The sequence below is a fragment of the Muntiacus reevesi genome, chromosome 3 (genome assembly GCF_963930625.1).
Source record: "Muntiacus reevesi chromosome 3, mMunRee1.1, whole genome shotgun sequence".
Classification (NCBI taxonomy): Eukaryota; Metazoa; Chordata; class Mammalia; order Artiodactyla; family Cervidae; genus Muntiacus; species Muntiacus reevesi.
In genome coordinates this window covers 6,146,602-6,163,560 of record NC_089251.1, presented here as the reverse complement: position 1 = coordinate 6,163,560, position 16,959 = coordinate 6,146,602, and the positions used below count along the sequence as shown (strand labels likewise).

The 16,959-nt window shown below is 55.7% G+C and overlaps 2 protein-coding genes across 2 annotated transcripts in view; one reads left to right on the top strand and one right to left on the bottom strand.

Annotated features, from left to right (window-relative positions):
* Positions 1-16,959, bottom strand: part of C3H9orf78 (chromosome 3 C9orf78 homolog) — a 416,805-nt gene that overhangs the window by 266,068 nt on the left and 133,778 nt on the right. The gene's annotated exons all lie outside the window — the stretch shown is intronic.
* Positions 10,197-16,959, top strand: part of NCS1 (neuronal calcium sensor 1) — a 55,482-nt gene continuing 48,719 nt past the window's right edge. Inside the window, exon 1 of the mRNA XM_065928247.1 lies at positions 10,197-10,559. Within this exon, the coding sequence (XP_065784319.1) occupies positions 10,496-10,559 (64 nt within the window). The 5' untranslated portion in view covers positions 10,197-10,495. The remainder of the gene's footprint in view (positions 10,560-16,959) is intronic.

The following is a 16,959-nucleotide window of genomic DNA, read 5'->3' as shown; positions in this document are numbered from 1 at the left end:
TCAACATGAATCGGCCGCAGATGTACCTACGCCCCCTCTCTCTCGAACCTCCCTCCCGTCTCCCACTCCATCCCACCGCTGAGTTGTTTCAGAGTCCCCTGGTTGAGTTCCCAGATTTCAGGATGTTTCTGTACCACATAGTGAACTCACAGGCCCGGGATCAGACAAGCGTGACTTGAATCCCTATGGCTGGTCAGCAGCTGTGTGACTGAGACCCAGCTCCTCAGCCTCTCTGGGCCTGGCTGCCTCACCCACAAGGATTTGCCAAGGCCCATGAGTTGGCACTCTGGAAGCACTGGCACACAGCAGCAGTGCAGTGAGCGGTAGCCGCCACTGTTACTGCAGAACCTGCTCTTCCCCAAGTTCAAGTGTGAGCGCAGAACGCAGGAGGCGCTGAAGGACTCCACAAGATGGCCAGCTCCGATGCTTCAGGACCGAGCCCCAACTTGGAACTGGCACACCACCCCGTGTCACAGCTGGAAGGGACCGTGAGGCCCCTCAATGTACAGATGGGAAAACTGAGATCCAGAGAGCGAGCGCGATTGTCCAAGTCTGTACTGGAAGGAGCTTAGTGGGCCTGGAGCCCAGGATAGTGGCCTAGGCACTATTGTATTCAGTGCATGGTCAACCTCAAGGAGACGGATGGATCTAACATGATGGCCGAAGGGGCGTCCAGGGGCTGAAGAGTCAGCATCCCCATTCATCAGTGTGGTCTGAGCTTTTGCTGGACTGGGTCCTGGCCAGGCAGCAGTGATAAGACACAAGCAGTGATGCCCGCATGCAGCTGCTGGGTTGGCACAGAGATAACTGCTGCATGGGGGCTGGGACCCTGGGAGTGCTGGGCCAGGCCCAGCGACTGTCAGGCCCTCTCCCAGGAGGTGTCTCTTGGATCTGCCCACAGGAGTCATGGCTCCTAACACTGGCTCTGGCACTCTTGAGGACAAGGAGCGGCTGGGCCTGGCTTGGAAACCAACAGGCATCTCACTGATGTGCTGGGGGTGGGTCAGGGGATGGGCAGCTCGCTGGCACCCAGGGTGGTCACGGGCTCCAGGGTTTGTGCCTCCAGGAGAGCTGTCCCTCCTCCCACTTCTGCTCTGAGCATGTCCAAGCTTGACCCCAGAAAGCCCGCTGGTCCCTGGAGGCTCCACTGTGCCTGGCAGAAGCCGCAGGACCCAGCTCCCACCCCGCAGAGAGAAGCAAGCCTCTGTCTGCCTCTCTCCCATCCGCAAGGTGGGCATGTTGGACCTGGTGGACTTCAAATAGAGGCTCCTAGTTTTGAGGATTCTCAAACGCAGTGGTCGCTGGCATTCGGGATGTCTGTCCAGCTCCCCTTTCTGGAGGATGAACCTCTGAAGCTGAAACTATGGGACCTAACCTCGCTGGCCAGGGCTGATGGGACCAGGCAAACACTTGACTCACGCAAGCCCATCAGATCCTCTCCCGGGATTGGACTTTGTGACTCAGTCTGGTGGGCACATGAGCTGGAGGGAATAGGAGGCTGAGCTGGGCAGGAGGCACAGGCGATACTGTTTGCATAGTCAGAAACGTCCAACCAGCTGCCCTGCCCATCCCCCATCCAGTGTGGTCCCCAGAACCCCCGAGTGGCCATCACGCAGTCTCTCTCGGGACTGGAGTTTGCACAAAGGGCTGCAGAGCAGGAGAAAGAGGCCAGAGGACACCCCAGCCTGGAGATGGGGCTTCCTTGTCTCTGCTGCTAGCTCCCACGTCCTGGAGACCCCTGGCTCCCGCCCCTCCGCAGCCTGGTCTCTGGTTGTTCCCTTAGTTCCTTGAGCGCTTCTGTGTGTACAGACATCGCTGGTCCTGCTGCCCTCGGTGGGCTTCCGTCTCTGGGAGCTGGGATGTCAGGGAAGGCTGACATCCTGCCCCAGGGCTGCCCTTATTGTGAGGTGCCCTAAGTGTGCATTTCGATTCAGCTGGGTCGGGGGCAAGCATGGGTTTCCTGACCCTCCCCCAGACCCCGAGCCTCAGTGGGGTTGGCAAGGGCAGGGGAGCGTCAGCCAGCAGACTGGTCACCTTTGCGTGGGCGTGAGGCTCACAGTGGGACAGTAGGAGTGTGTGTGTGTGTGAGTGTGTGTGTGTGTGTGTGTGTGTGAGTGTGTGTGTCCAGCTGCCTACTTCTAAGAAGCACCTCACTCAAGACCCTTACAGAAAGCTTTCCTGGGGAGGTGAGGTTCAGAGAAGGAATGTCTCCCAAGCTCATGGGGCAGAGACTCTGAGGACTAGAACACTGCCTGTTAATGGCGAGCAGGAGCGACAGTCATTGCAGGAGCAAAGAGCTCCTTTCTCACTTCCTGGGGGCCCATGAGAACTGGGGAGGGAGACCTCTGTCCCCAGGCCGAAGAGTTTTCACCCTCTTCTCATTCACAGACCCACTCTTTCAGCTGCTCCTGAGACAGACAGCCTCACCTTCTGCCCTGGGGAAGCCCCATTGCAAGGCCCAGAAGCAGCCCTGAGGGGCAGCGGGCTCCCCAGGGCACCACCACCCCAACTTACGAGTGAGGGGACTGAGCTCAGAGGGGCCCCGGGCCCAACCCTACGACCAGCATTCACACTTGGTTCAGGGTCCTTTCCACCGATAGTGGCATTAAATGATTTCTCTTTTCCTTTGTCAATGACAATAATTATAATATCATTAAAACATGTATTATCATGCACAATAATAATAATGGCTTCCCAAGTGGCTCAGTGGTAAAGAATCCACTGCCAATGCAAGTGACACAGGAGACACAGGTTCACTCCCTGGGTCTAGAAGACCCCCTGGAGGAGGAAATGGCAACCACTCCAGCATTCTTGCCTGAGAAATCCCATGGACAGAGGAGCCTGGCAGGTTACAGTCCATGGCCTCGAAAAGAGTTGGACACTACTTAAGAGACTCATGCACATAATAATAATCGCCAGTCTCTGCTAAGGAGTGCTAAGTATTTTCATACATCACTTAATCCTCCTAATGATTCTGTGGGGAGGTGGCATTTTTATTATGCCCACTTTCTGATATGGAAACTGAGACTTAAAGAGTTTAAGTGGGCTTCCTTCATAGCTCAGTTGGTAAAGAATCTGCCTGCAATGCAGGAGACCCAGGTTCAATTCCTGGGTTGGAAAGATCCCCCGGAGAAGGAAATAACAACTCACTCCAGCATTCTTGCCTGGAGAATCCCCATGGACAGAGGTGCCTGGCAGGCTATAGTCCATGGGGTCACAAGAGTCGGACATGACTGAGCAATTAAACCATCACCAAGAGTGTGAGTGGTAAACTCTCTCTCCTAAGGCCACACACAACCAGTAAGCGCAGTCTGGCTCCATGGCCTGTGCTAACCAGTGTTCCATCCTCCTTCCCTCAACAGGGAGGAGGCGATTGGCTACTTGCACAGGCCCCTAACCACAAGGCTGCTGGCCAGAGGGCCCCGTGAGGATGTGACTGGGCAGCTGTGGTGTGGATGGGTGACTAGCTCCTGGTCCTCTCTGAGTCCAGAGTTTCTGATCCTGTCCAATCACCATTTGCCCTAACTGGGTGGTAATTCACTTGGGGTGAACGATGTGGCCTGCTATCCCACAGGCGAGAAGGTGGGAAATTCTTCCCAAAGGAAGACTGAGATACACGGTGCGGCCTTTTCCGGTGACCATGACCCACACCTCAGCGGTCCTTGCCACTCTCCAGCCAAGCTCCTGCCTGACACAGCGGTCCAGCAGCCACTGTCCATGGGCTGGAGTCAGCATGTTGTGGGGACAGAGCCAATCAGCTCACCTTTACGCGGCCTGCGGTCCTACCGTGGGCCGGGCACCTGCAGGATGTCTGAAATGGGGAGGGAGCTGGCCACTGGATGGGCTTTCTCCGCCCCCGCTGTAGGGATGCCAATTAAAGGCTCAATGCCTCACCCCCATCCATCTCACCTCTTCATGACATCATTTTTCCCATGGGAGTCAGAACTTGTAAAACAATGGGCTCTTCATGGTTCTTTATTCCATGGGACTTAAGGACTTAAGGAAAAAAAAAATAAGCATGAGAATGCTGAAATAAAACAAATGTCTTTTCCTGCAGGCCTTCTCAGAGCCTTTGGTATGCCAATATGCCCTGTTGGATGGGATGTCCCCGCAAAACATTCGACCAGGGAACCCTTTCCCCACAGGACACATGTATCACTGAGACTGGCTTTTCTGCAGGAGATCCTGGATTATATATTTCTGACAATTATTTTTAAATGTGGAGAAAAAAAATATGATTAAAAACTACTTAATTAAGAAACACAGGGGCTTCCCTGGTGATCCAGCAGTTAAGCCTTCATACTCCCACTGCAGGGGGTGTAGATTGGCTCCCTGGTCGGGGACCTAAGATCCCACAAGCCATACAACATGGCAAAAAAAAAAAAACACCACAATGAGGAACACATTTTTTTTTCCCCCAGTCTCACAGTTGGCATCATCCTAGGATTTTTGAAACTTTTTGTGCTGTTAACTGATTTGTCTCACGTAAGCAGATTTCCATTCATGCTAGAATTTAGTATCGTTGGACAGGATTCCACGGTATGGATAAATGAATGCCTCATTTTTTTCGATTTGTAAGTTGTTTCCATTTTGTTGTTCTTGTTAGAAATGCCGCTACAGTAGCGTCTTTGCAGCTAAACACTTGTACAGAGCTCTAGTTGTTGACTTCGGATAATTTCCTAGAAGTGGAATTGCTGAGTCAGAGAATATGGCTATTTACTGCCAAAATGTTCTTCGGAAAGGTTGTACCAGCTCACACCCTGCCTGCCAGTGTCCAGATGCCCACTTTCTCACTCCTTTGCCAACACTGGGTTATGGGCATTGATTCTTTTATTTTTTTTCATTGGTTTTGTGCTCCTCTGATGAGTTGTCAGGGACAACTTTTGTGCTGACAGGAGACTTGCATTCAGTCTCCTGTCTCCTCTTTGAGCTCTTTCCTCAATTTCTTTATTTTTTATTATTTTTAAATTGGAGGACAATTACTTTACAATATTTGATGCTTTTTGCCATACATCACCATGAACCGGCCATAGGTATACATATATCCCCTTCCTCTTGAACCCCATCCCTCTTCCCTCCCCACCCCATCCCGAGCACTGGCTTTGGGCTCCCTGCATCAAATATCAAACTGTCAAACTCCCACTGGCTATCTGTTTAACACATGGTAATGGATATGCTTCAGTGCTGATCTCTCAAATCACTCCACCCTTTTTTCCTCCAACTGTGTCCAAAGGTATGTTCTTTATTTTCGTGTCTCCATTGCTGCCCTGCATGTAGAATCATCCGTACTATCTTTCTAGATTCCATATATATACAGCCCCAATTTCTATGGAGGTTTCGAGGACTCATCTTTTTCTTATTAGCTTGAAAGTTTTTTTTTTTTTTTTTTGGCCTCCATACCTCTCAGCATGTGGGGTCTTAGTTCCCTGACCAGAGGCTGAACCTGTGCCCCCTGCATTGGAGTCTCAGCCACTGGATCACCAGCGAAGTTCTGAAAGTTCTTTTTTTTAAAAAATTTATTTATTTTTGGCTGTGCTGGGTCTTTGTTGCTCCGCAGGCTTTTATCTAGTTTCAGCAAGTGGGGGCTACTCTCTAGTTGAGGTGCTTGGGCTTCTCATTGCAGTGGCTTCTCATTGCAGATCACAGGCTCTAGGGCAGGAGGACTTCAGTACTTGCAGTTACCATGCTTTAGAGTGCAGGCTCAGTAGTCGTGGGCTTGGGTTCATTGCTTTGTGGCACATGGGATCTTCCCAGACCAGGGATTGAACCCTGTCCCCTGCATTACAGGTAGACTCTTTGCACTCAGTCATCAGGGAAGCCCCTGAAAGTTCTCAATAAGTTAGAGATATTAACTCTGTTGTGAGCCTGTACAAAGCATTTCTGATGCTTGTAAATCTTTCTCCCATGAGAAGATTCGCTTCATCTATGAGATGGGAAATGATTTGCAAAAGTCACAGTGCATGGGGCTTCCCTGATGGCTCAGACGGTAAAGAATCCACCTACAATTCGGGAGACCTGGGTTCAGTTCCTGGGTCAGGAAGATCCCCTGGAGGAGAAAATGGCAACCCACTCCAGTATTCTTGCCTGGAGAACTCCATGGACAGAGGAGCCTGGCAGGCTAGAGTCTATGGGGTTGCAAAGAGTTGGACACGACTGAGCAACTAACACACAACACTTTCACATGGTACATAAGGAACGGGATCAGGCCTGAATCTGGGTCTTAGGATGCCTGCTCCAGGTTGGGGTCCCCTTCCCCTCCTTCCACTCCCCCTCCACTGGGCCAAATTCCAGCATACCTCCACTCCTAGCAGCTGGCTGTACCTGGGCAGCCGTGCCTGGCATCCACCTGACTGATGGAATGGACTTTCTCCGGACACACATACCTCCTTATACCCTTCAGACTGCTTTCTACATTGGTATATGGAACTAATTTGATTATTCTATATGCGCTGGTTTATGACCTGCTCCTTGCCAGGCTCCCCCTCCACCAGGGATCCATTGGGTCCCTTCCCCTATCTCACTACCAACCCCCATTTAATCAGTGGGCCTGATTCCCTGGCTCCTCACTGGCCTCTGTCCCTCATTGGCCCCCTCCAATCCATAGCAGCAGAGAGGAAACCTCTGAGGTGGAAATCTGGTCGTGAAATCCTGGTTTGAAGCCCAGCTACACATTTTTCTTCACCTTAAACACCCAACTCCTGTGGCAGAAAGAACTGGAACCAGTACTCTCACGAGAACGACCAGGGCCTCAGAGAGTGGATCTGAGTGCTGAGTCCAGCGTGGTTCGGGGTAAGGCCTTTGGGTGTGGGCGGGGACCCTTTGGGCCCAAATCCAGATCACGAAAGAGGGGAGGCTGGCCCCAAGACCCAGCACCTCCCCACGTGTGTTCCCACATCACGAGGACCCAGAACACCCTGCCCAGCCTCGCCCCAGACCAGCTCCTGTGTATCTCTCTTTCTCTTCCTAATATGCGTTCTCCCCTGTTTCCGGTGACTCGTGGGACACCCCAGCCTCCTGGTGCTCTTCCTACCTCACTGCCCACATCTCCTGTCTCCCCAGTCTGTGCCCCAGCTCAGTCCTCCGACGACACTAGCTCCCTTACTGACTATCCTGTCACAGAACTTTAACTTGCGTCTCTGCCAGCAGGACTCCTCCGCTACTCCCTGCAGCCTGGGCCTGCCCATGAACTCCAGGCACCTGTATCACTTGCTTCTTCAGCATCTCTGCTTGGGCACCTAACAAGCATCTCATACCTCTCGCGTCCAGAACCAGACTCCGGCTCTTCCCACCTGCAAACCTGACCACTCCCCACAGTAGCAAATGGAAACCAGTGGCTCAGATCAGAATCTCTGGCCTTGACCTTGACTCCCTTCTCTTTTTGTCTCACACCCCCACCCAGTCTATTCGGCTATTCCGCCATCTCTGCCTTCAAATCATGACCGAGTCTAACCAGTTCTCTCCATATCCTCCCCGCCACGCTGGACCTGCCCACCACCATCCCTGATGATGACTGTGACCTCCCAAAGGTCCCCGTTTTCCCCCTGCCTGCCTTGAAATCAGTGCTCAGCAGCCCAGGGATCCAGGTAAGTATCAACAGATCCCTGAGTCCGACCTCATCTCCTGCCTCTTCTATGCTCTCCGAGCCTCGCCTCGCTGAGCCCCTGCCAGGCCATACACAGGCCACATGGGCTCCACTTCAGGGCGACCCCTCCTTCAGATCCTTGTTCAAATAGTGCGTCCTCAGTGAGGCCTCCCTACTAGTGAACACCTCCCAGTTCCCGCTCCAGCACTTACCATCTCCCTTCTCTGCCTTATTATGTTTTCACCTCTGACATTATATATTTTACTCATAATTTTATGTTTATATCACTCTCTGGCACGGCAACCCACTCCAGTATTCTTGCCTGGAGAATCCCATGGACAGAGTAGCCTGGTGGGCTATGGTCCATAGGATTGCAAAGGGTCAGACACGACTGAAGTGACTTAGCACAGTACAGTACTTGTTAGCTGTGTGCTCCCCAATAGGAGGAGTTTCATCTCTATCCTGTGGGGCCCAGCACGTAATAGGTGCTCAGTAAATACTTGCTGAATGACCATTTGTGAATCTGGGAAGCCCCCAGGAGCCTCCCTGCCCCCATAGGCATTTCTGTGCCTGGTTCACCTCCTTTCATGGAATTTGTTATGAGTGTGATTTGGGGACCACTGCGGGGCAGGCAGGGGAGGAGGGGGTCCCTGAGCTCCCTGAGGAAATGGACCACAGGTTTCCCCTGAATTGAGTACTTTTTTCCCCCAGTAAAATGACATTTTTTAACGTTTACTTTTATGTATTTATTTGGCTGCGCCAGGTCTCAGTTGCGTCATGTGGGAATTTTAGTTGCTGCGTGCAAACCCATAGTTGCAGCATGTGGGATCAAGTTCCCTGACCAGGGATGGAACCCCAGCCCCCTGCATTAGGAGCACGGAGTCTTAGCCACTGGACCACCAGGGGAAGTCTTTTAACTGCTACAGCTGTCACTGCCGTCCTGATCTGGCCTTGGTGCCCGTATGGGCTGCCCCTCCTCCCAGACAGGACACTCATGCCAGGCTGGTCAGCTCCAAGCCACTCGCTGGGGTCCATTCGGAGCCAGTCCTCGCAGTTGAGACATCCTGCTCCCAAGTCTAACTCAGGTGTCTCCAACTGTGGGCCCAGATCTTGGGGTCCATGCCCTCCCCACTTTCTTGACAGAACGAACTCCAGGAGGCCAGGAAGTCCTCCTGGGCCAGAGAGCCAGGCAAGGCCTTCAGTGGAAAAGCTGGCCTGGATGTGTCTGGAGGGAGGAGGAGGCAACTGGAGGGGCTGGGAAGCAGGATTTCTATGTCTCCCCAGTTCCTCTGGGCTTCCTGGATCCCCTGAGGTCTGAACACTGTGCCAACATGGGGATGAAAAGAGACCAAGCCCACCACCTCATCCCCTCGGGCCTAAGGGAGGGCTGCTCTCCTGTCTTGCTCGGTCCACCGCCAGGTCCCCAGCACCGGTGTCCCTCCTCCGTCAGCCCTTCCCTCCTTCACAGAGGTTTGCTGAACGACCACTGCAAGTCAGGGGCCTTCTAGATGTTGGAGATACAACTACAGGTAAGACAAGAATCCCTGGGGCGGGGACGGAGGGAGTGGGGATGGTATTTTAGTGGAGGGGACAGCAAACGATGATGGAAAAATCTGCTAATGAAATCTGTGATTGTTGCTAAAGAGAAAACAGACCAAGCTGGGGAAGGGAGAGGAGAGATCCCATCACATTGACATTGGAGATGGGGGGGGGGGGGGGGGGCTGGCCGCGGAAGGCGTGTAGACGCTCCCTCACCATTCACTCCCCCCACCCCCCATCTGTGGCTTCTGTCCATGCAGGTGGAGCCCTGGCTACTGGTCTGGGCCACAGCTCAGGCCCAGAGTGCCCCTCCACACTGAGGCCGGAGATGCAGAGAAGGCAGATCTGACCCTGTTAAATCGCGGAGGCCCAGCTCCTTGGGGAGAGGGCAGGCCTGTCCCCATCGGCCCTCCCCCTTCTCGGGCGGAGAGGCGCTCTCCCTGGGGCTCAGGTCTCCTTCCCTCCTCCAGGTTTTGGGGCCTTGAACACGTTCCCAACCACCCTGCCCCCCTCTCTTCCTCCGGGCTTGGAGGTCACCTTCCCCGGGCCAGTAGGTGCCCCCCGCCACCACACGTGCCATCCTGCGGAGCCCTGTTGTCCCCTCTCCCGCCCCTCGCCCCTTGAGGGCTGGGACCGCGCCGGTCCTGTTCCACGGCGTCCCCAGCGCCCCGCAAATCCTTGTCGAATGAATGAATGTCTCAGGGCCCGAGCCTCGGCCTCATTCACGTCAGATCTTCCGGGCCCTCCCCGGCCCGGCTCCGCCCTGGGTGGGGTTGGGTGGGGGGGCCCGGAGCGCCGCGGATCGCCGCCAGGGAGGTGGCGGGGGCGAGGGGGCGGTGATCTCGCCCTCCCGGCCCGGGGACCGATGAGGCCGGGGAAAGGCGCCTCTCTGCGGGCCCGGCTCGGCGCTCCCCGGGGCCGCCGATCCGCCGGCGCAGGCCCAGCCGGGCGGGCGGGTGCGGGGCGGGAGGTGGCGCCCGGCGCTGAGTGGCGGCTCCGGGTCCACCCCCCGCGCGCCGGTGCGGGCGGGAGGCGGGAGGCGGGGAGCGCAGGGGCGGCGGCGAGAGCGAAGCGCAGCAGCGAGCATGTGCCGCGGAGCTCAGTAACCAGGGACGACCGCGGCGACAGCGCGGCCGCGTCGGCGCCCAGCCCAGCGGAGCTCCGCGCCGCGGCGCCCGGAGAGGGCGGCGGCCGGACGGCCCGGGCCTGCCGAGCGGTGCCCCCGCGCCCCGGCCCCGCCGGCCCGGCGCAGACAAAGGCGCGGCCCCGGCCCGGCCCGCCGGCCCCCCCCGCGCGCCCCGCCCCGGCCCAGCCGCTCCTGCTGGGTGCCCCGACGGGGTCCGGCCCGGGGCGCGGGGGCCGCGGCCGCCGAGGATGGGGAAATCCAACAGCAAGTTGAAGCCTGAAGTTGTGGAGGAGCTGACCAGGAAAACCTACTGTGAGTGCGCGCGCCGGGACCCCCGCCCCGCGCCCCGGGCACTGCCTCCGCCCCCTCGCGCCCCTCCCCCCACGCGCGGTCCCCACCCCCCCACCGGCCCGCTCCGCGGCCCCCGTGTTCGCCCCTGAGGGGCCAGCTCCCCGCGAGGCAGCCACCCTCCCTCGGCCGATCCCTGCTCTGCCCCCCACGCCCCGGGGCCCTCGGAAGCTCGCGGCCGCGCCCCCAGCCTCACACCTGGCCCTATTGTTCTAGGGCACCCCCCCACCCCGTCTCCACGCGCGCCCCGGACGTCTGCCGCCTGTCAGCGTGCGCTGGGCCACCCCCGGGCCGGGAGGGCAGGCCCCGGTGCCTTCGCGGCCACCTCCCGGCAGAGCTGTCCAAAAGGGCAGGGGTGGGCACGAGCGAGGGGCGGTGGGCCGCGGAGGGGGCGCCAGCTAGCGAGGTGGCTCGGGCTGCGCGGAGCCGACTGGCGGCGGGGCGGGTGATTCATGCATCACGATGCCGCTGCTGCCACTGCCGCTGCTACTGCTGCGAGGTTGGCCTGTCGCCCCCTCCGAGGCCCTGATCGTGTGTTGGGAGGGTGGAGGGGGGTGGTGGCGAGACTTGCCAGAGAGCTGGCGGCCGCGGCGGCGGCGGCGAAGGGTCCCGGGTGCCCTTTTGGCTGCAGGACTTCCAGGCTGATCTCTCCTCTGGCCCTGATCTCACCTTCCTGGCTTCCATCTCTACTTGCCAGACTGGGAAATGGGTTTCTGCAGCCCCAGGTGATCTGGCCCGCCACATCCTGTAACCATCTGGGGCACCCCTGAGAGGAGGGTCTGCCCATCTCAGATGTCGCTAGATCTGTCCCAGTGTGTCTCTCTCCACTTGTCCAACTCCTCACCTCTCCAGTTCGCTTGCAGCTCCAGTTTCTCCATCCTAGACTTCTCCCTTCCCTGCAAGCCTCTGGGAGATGGCCCCGGAACACCAAGGGTTAATGGCTCTGGGTCCTGACCCACAAAGGGTCTCTTTTGGGGGATTTCCAGTAAGACTGCTTAGGGGTGGGGAAGGGCTTCTGCCTGGGGGATCTGACTGGGAAGGGGGCAGGGATTCTGGGCTTGGGTTGGAATTCAGAACCCGTACCTGGGCAGTTGTGTGGATCCGGCAGCTCTGCGCCCTCCCTGGAGGTGGCAGGCTGACCACCAGCAGCACCCTTTGATGGAGGCTCGGCTTCTGGTGGTGCATTGCACAACCTCTGCTCCCCACCCCCCCACCCCGCTCCATTGATCTTCTGAGCACGTTTGCAGGTCTGCCCGCGCCCACACTTCCACTCCGTGCCCCTTGGTCCCCACGTGCTTGGCATGAAGGGGGCTTTCCTGAGTGGGTGCTCGTCCGCTAGAGGTACTGGCTCTTCTCCAGTGGAATTCTGCAGCACGGTGCTCACATCCCAGCAGCAGCTCCTCAAAGGGGGTGAGGCTCAGAGGACTCCATCCTTGCTGCTCTCACCCTCTTTCCAAGCTGGGCAAGTGGTCCTTTCCAGTTTGGCTGCAGTCTTGTGAGGTTTGCTGGGCCTTCCTGCAGGCTCCATCCAGAAGTGACCCGTAGCTGTCAGCAGGCAGGCTGCGTGGGGGGTCTTCCCGGGCAAAGGGCATGGTGGGCTTCAAAGGAGGGGTGGACTTGGGTGCTCCAGGGTGTCTCCGGAATGGAGCGGAGCAGGGGAGGTACCTGTCAGCTGAGTGAAGCCCAGGTTCCTGCTCCTGGAGCGCATCACGCGTCAAGCTCCTTGCTTTGCTAACGCGTTCAGTCTTCACAGTGGTCCCAGGACCCAGGATCCCACGGCCCTCCCGTCACCAGGCGATGCCAGGACTTGAACCCAGGCCTGTCTGGCTTCCAAGTTATGCTCTTCGAGAGACCTCAGAAGTCGCCCTGAGAAATCCAGAGAAGCTTTTCTTCTTTCTGATTTCCAAGCTCTTGTTGGTGGAGTCTGGATGGGAAGGTTCCTGGGGAGGTCATTTTGTCCACTCCCCTCTCTCGGCGCAGATGTAGCAGGTTCAGGAGAAGCTGAGTGAACAAGGTCTGGTTGGGAACCAGCCCCGTGGTGCTGGGCTGGGCCGGGCTATTTTTAAAGGCCTTTGGAGACCTGGAACAGTTTTGCTGAGGGAGCAAACGAGTCGGGTACTTTTTCTCAGGAGTTCTTACTGGGTTTGGGCTGACAGAGATGGTGGCGGGCTCACGGGCCTTCTGTCTATCTCCCTTGCTGGCATCCCCTTCCTCAGGGCAGGCCCTTCCTTCTCTGGTTGCGCTGGCACTTAGTAGGGCCACAGGTCTCTGTTGAATGGAGAACCTCCCAGCAGGAACAGCAGAGAAAGCCTCCAGCCGGTTCTAAAGCCCACAGCTGGGCCTCCTGGTGACAGGGCGTGGAGCCATCTGCTCTTTGTTCAAGGGATTCTCTGTTTTGTATGGGGTCCAGAGAGGAGCACATAGGGAGGACTCTCAAATGTCAGCATCTCCTGGAGAGCCCCAGTTAAACACCAAGGTGCCCCGGTCTGGTTGCCTCCCAGATTTCCGATTCTCAGTCTTATCTGGGCCCAGGCCTTTGTCTCCTTGACGAGTGTCTGTCATGCAGACCTTGGTTCTGCAAGGTCTGCAACTGGTTCTGGGGGTCCCGGCATGTGTCAGCATCACCTGGTGGCTTAGGCCACCACCTCAGGTGACCTACAACCTGCCGCCAAAGGCCATAGGGGACCCCCAGGGGATCCCCAGATGTTCACGCCCCAGTCAGTGCCAGCTGCCATCCTTGGTGGGGAATCTCCTGTTTTTGGAAGAGACGATCTTGGTGGGGTGTGTGTGTGTGTGTGTGTGTGTGTGTGTGTGTGTGTGTGTGTGTGTGTGTAAGCAGGAGGCAGACTTGAAGCTCCCACTGTGTGGCCCTCCCTAGGCGCAACTGGATTTAGCCTAGCTGAACCACTCCATCATTCAGCCTTGACACTGCAAAGCAGACATTTTTCCTCCCCTGCAGATAAGATTTTGTAAGTCATCAGCACCCCGTAACCCAATCCTCACCCCTTTCCGGCACAGTTCACATCCAGGGTCAGTAAGAGGTTTGCAAGAGGTGCAGGCCCTGCCCAGCTGGGACTCATCGAACAGTGCTCGGTATGGCCAGTGGCCTGGTTTCTATGAGGCCTGGCTGGCTCATGTCCAACTTGTTGTTGAGGCTGTTGTCAACCCTGTGTGCCCAGGCTATGGGACAGGCCAGCTCTTCACCTAACTGAGCCTCAGTTTCCTCATCTGCAAAATGGGTGTGCTCATGGTACCTGATTCTGAGGGTATGTGACAAGGTAGCAAGATAATTTGTGCACAGCATGATACAAAATGAATGGTTGTTGCTGTTTAATTACTCAGTCATGGCCAGCTCTTGTGACCCCATGGACTGTAGCCCAATAGACTCTGCCTGTCGGATTTCCCATGCAAGAATACTGGCTTGGTTTGCCATTTCCTTCTCTAGGAGATCTTCCTGACCCAGGAATCAAACCCGTGTCTTTTATGTCTCCTGTGTTGGCAAGAGGATTCTTTACCACTGAGCCACCTGGCTGCTTAATGTATACACACACTTGTCAAGGGTGTAGGATACATGTTAGTGATCATAATTAACACACTGTTTTGACTATAAGTTTGGCTTCATCCTGAACTGGTTGCAAATATATCTTGTGGGCAAAGTACATCTCATCTCTCTGCAGAGGAATCTTCCATGGCCCTGGTCTTTGTGCCTGGCACTCAGGAGGCATAGAATGATGAGACTTTTGGTTGGCCCGAGTCTTAGCAGGTTCTTGTTTTACCAGCGGCAGTCTCCCTGCCCCCCTCCCCCCAACTTGTTAATTTTGAGTCTGCCCTGATCTACCATTTCCTGAATGTTCACTGTGTGCTGGGCCCAGAGAAGGAGATGTGAAAGAGAGATGTAATTCCTGCCCTCAGGTGGAAACCAGGCAGGTCATCCGGAAAACTGAGCTTGTGGGGCTCAAGCCATTTGTTGTGGTCTGAGCTGCCTCCATTTAAAGTCTTCTGGACCCACGCCAGCCAGTTCCAAGAGGCAGAAAACTCCACCTCCCTGCCTCCTCATGGTGCTCACTCTCTTCTTGGATCCTCTTTTCAAGACTCAGAGGAGGTCACCTCCCCCTGCCACTCTTGGTCAGCCTGGGCTCTGCCTTGCCCTGGCTCGCCAGCCTTGAGTCTCTTCGGCCTTTCCCCTGATGCCCAGAATGTGGGGGGAGGAGCGGCTGGCTGGGTTTTTGGGGGAGCTGGCAGCTAAGGCCTCTGAGACCCAGAGCAGAGAAGAGGATCCCCAGGAGTCTGGTTGAGAGATGCTGGTTGTCACCAGTCTCTCTGGCTTTGGGAAGGGTCCAAAAGGGTCCTTTCCTACAGGGTAAGGGATACTCTCTGAGGGTCACTTCCCCCTCCCAATCTGCTTGGCCAGAGAGGGGAGGCAGGATCTAAGCACTCGTCTAAAGATAAATGAGTGAGTCGGGGTGTGGAGGGCCCCACCACTGGGCAAAGGATAAGCCACTCAGGAGAAGGAAGGCCCTTAGGAAGGAAGGTGGCTTCTGCAAATCCTCTGCATCCCACGTGCATGAGGGTAAGACCCAGGAGGCTGCTCCCTGACTCCACGGAAAGCTAAACAGAGCACCAGCAGGAGGAATCGAGGTTAGACTCTTAACGCTGGGCTGGGCCTTTGGGCAGGAAACAGCAAGTCCATTGTAAACTCTGTATCCTGGAGAATGGGGCCGGGTCCTCATTCACCGTCTGTGACCTTGGGCAAGTCGCTCATCCTCTCTGAGCCCCAGTTTGCTCATCTGCAATAACTGCCCAAGTGACTCTGTGGGTCTAAAGGGGAGAGGGCTTTAAGGTCCAAGCGTGGGTTGGAGGGGAGCGGGAGGTTAGCCACAGAGTCTCCGAGAGGGCTGTAGAACCCGGGGGCTGCATGTACTGGGGTTCTGGCCCTTTCCTTGGGCAAGCCTCGTCTCCTGGAGCCTCACTTTCCTCTGGAAAACAGACATCACAGGGGCCCCAGAGTCGGAGGATTTAGCATGCTGCCTGGTTCTGGGGAGGACCCTTTAAACCTCTCCTGGAGGTCCTCGGAGGCAAGTCCTCTGTCCTCCCGAGCAGGATATTCTCGCTGGTTTACATTCTGCCCCTTGATGAGAGAAACAGAGGCCAGAGAAGGGCAGGGACTCCCCCGGGGCCTAGGTCACCTCCAAACACCTCTTCTGGCTCTCTGCCTCCTCCAGCTCCATCCGTCGCCACCCCCACCCCAGAGAGTTCTAGCATCTCACATCGCAAGTTGTCAGGGAAAAGCTCTTTCTCCTGTGGCAGCCTCAGGATTGGACCCAGCCTGCTCTGCTCCCAAGGCCAGGCCTGAGCCCCACTGGGGCTGACAGAGCAGGCCAGTGGACAGGTCTCGTGCCGTCCCTCACCCAAAGACCATAGGAAGGGACTTGGACATTTTCTGAGGTGGGTGGGATGGGGGTCCATGGATGGAGGTGGTGGAGACAGGAGATTTGGGTTTGGATATCGTTTTAGCACATAGTCCAATGAATGGAGGGCTTCCCAGGCGGCTCAGTGGTAAAGAATCCGCCTTCTAATGCAGAAGATGCAAGAGACGAGAGTTTGATCTCTGGGTTGGTAAGACCCGCTAGAAAGGAAATGGCAACCCACTCCATACTCTTGCCTGGAAAAATTCCATGGACAGAGGAGCCTGGTGGGCTACAGTCCATGAGGTCGCAGAGTCGGATGCTACTGAGCAGACATCTTTACCTTTTACCAGTGAGTGGATTGGAGAAGAGGGTTGCAAGCAAAGTCGGGTGATCATGGTGATGAACTGGGGGTTCATCAGTGGGGGTGATGTTAAGGACAGATCCTGCATATATGTGGAAGGAAGACCCAACAGGACTTGGTACACAGGTTTCATTACCTTGTGAATTTGAGATTATATACTCTTTTAACTTTAAAAAATCTGACAATTGTGAATGTTTGTCCACATCTTTAACTGTTCTTCTAAAACATGATTTTTAAATGATGCATCATATAAGTACAACATATTTTATTTAATCCCTGGCCACTGGACAGGTAGATTGCTTTTTTCTCCCCAGTGTAAACAGTGCTGTGACAAGCATCTTTGTACCAAATCTTGGCATAAACATCTCTGTAGTAAATTTTTGCACATGTCTCTTCTTGAAGATAAATTTCCCCAAATGAAGTTGTGGTATTACAGGCTGGGAACATCTTAAAAGGCTTCTGATTGAAAAATTGTTCGGTTGCTCTCCACAAAGTATCAATATGTTCCCATTTATATTTTCAGCAAAAGTGGATGAGGGAGTGCCTATTTCCCTGTATCCTTGCCAGCACCGAGTATTATTGTTTTCTTAATAAT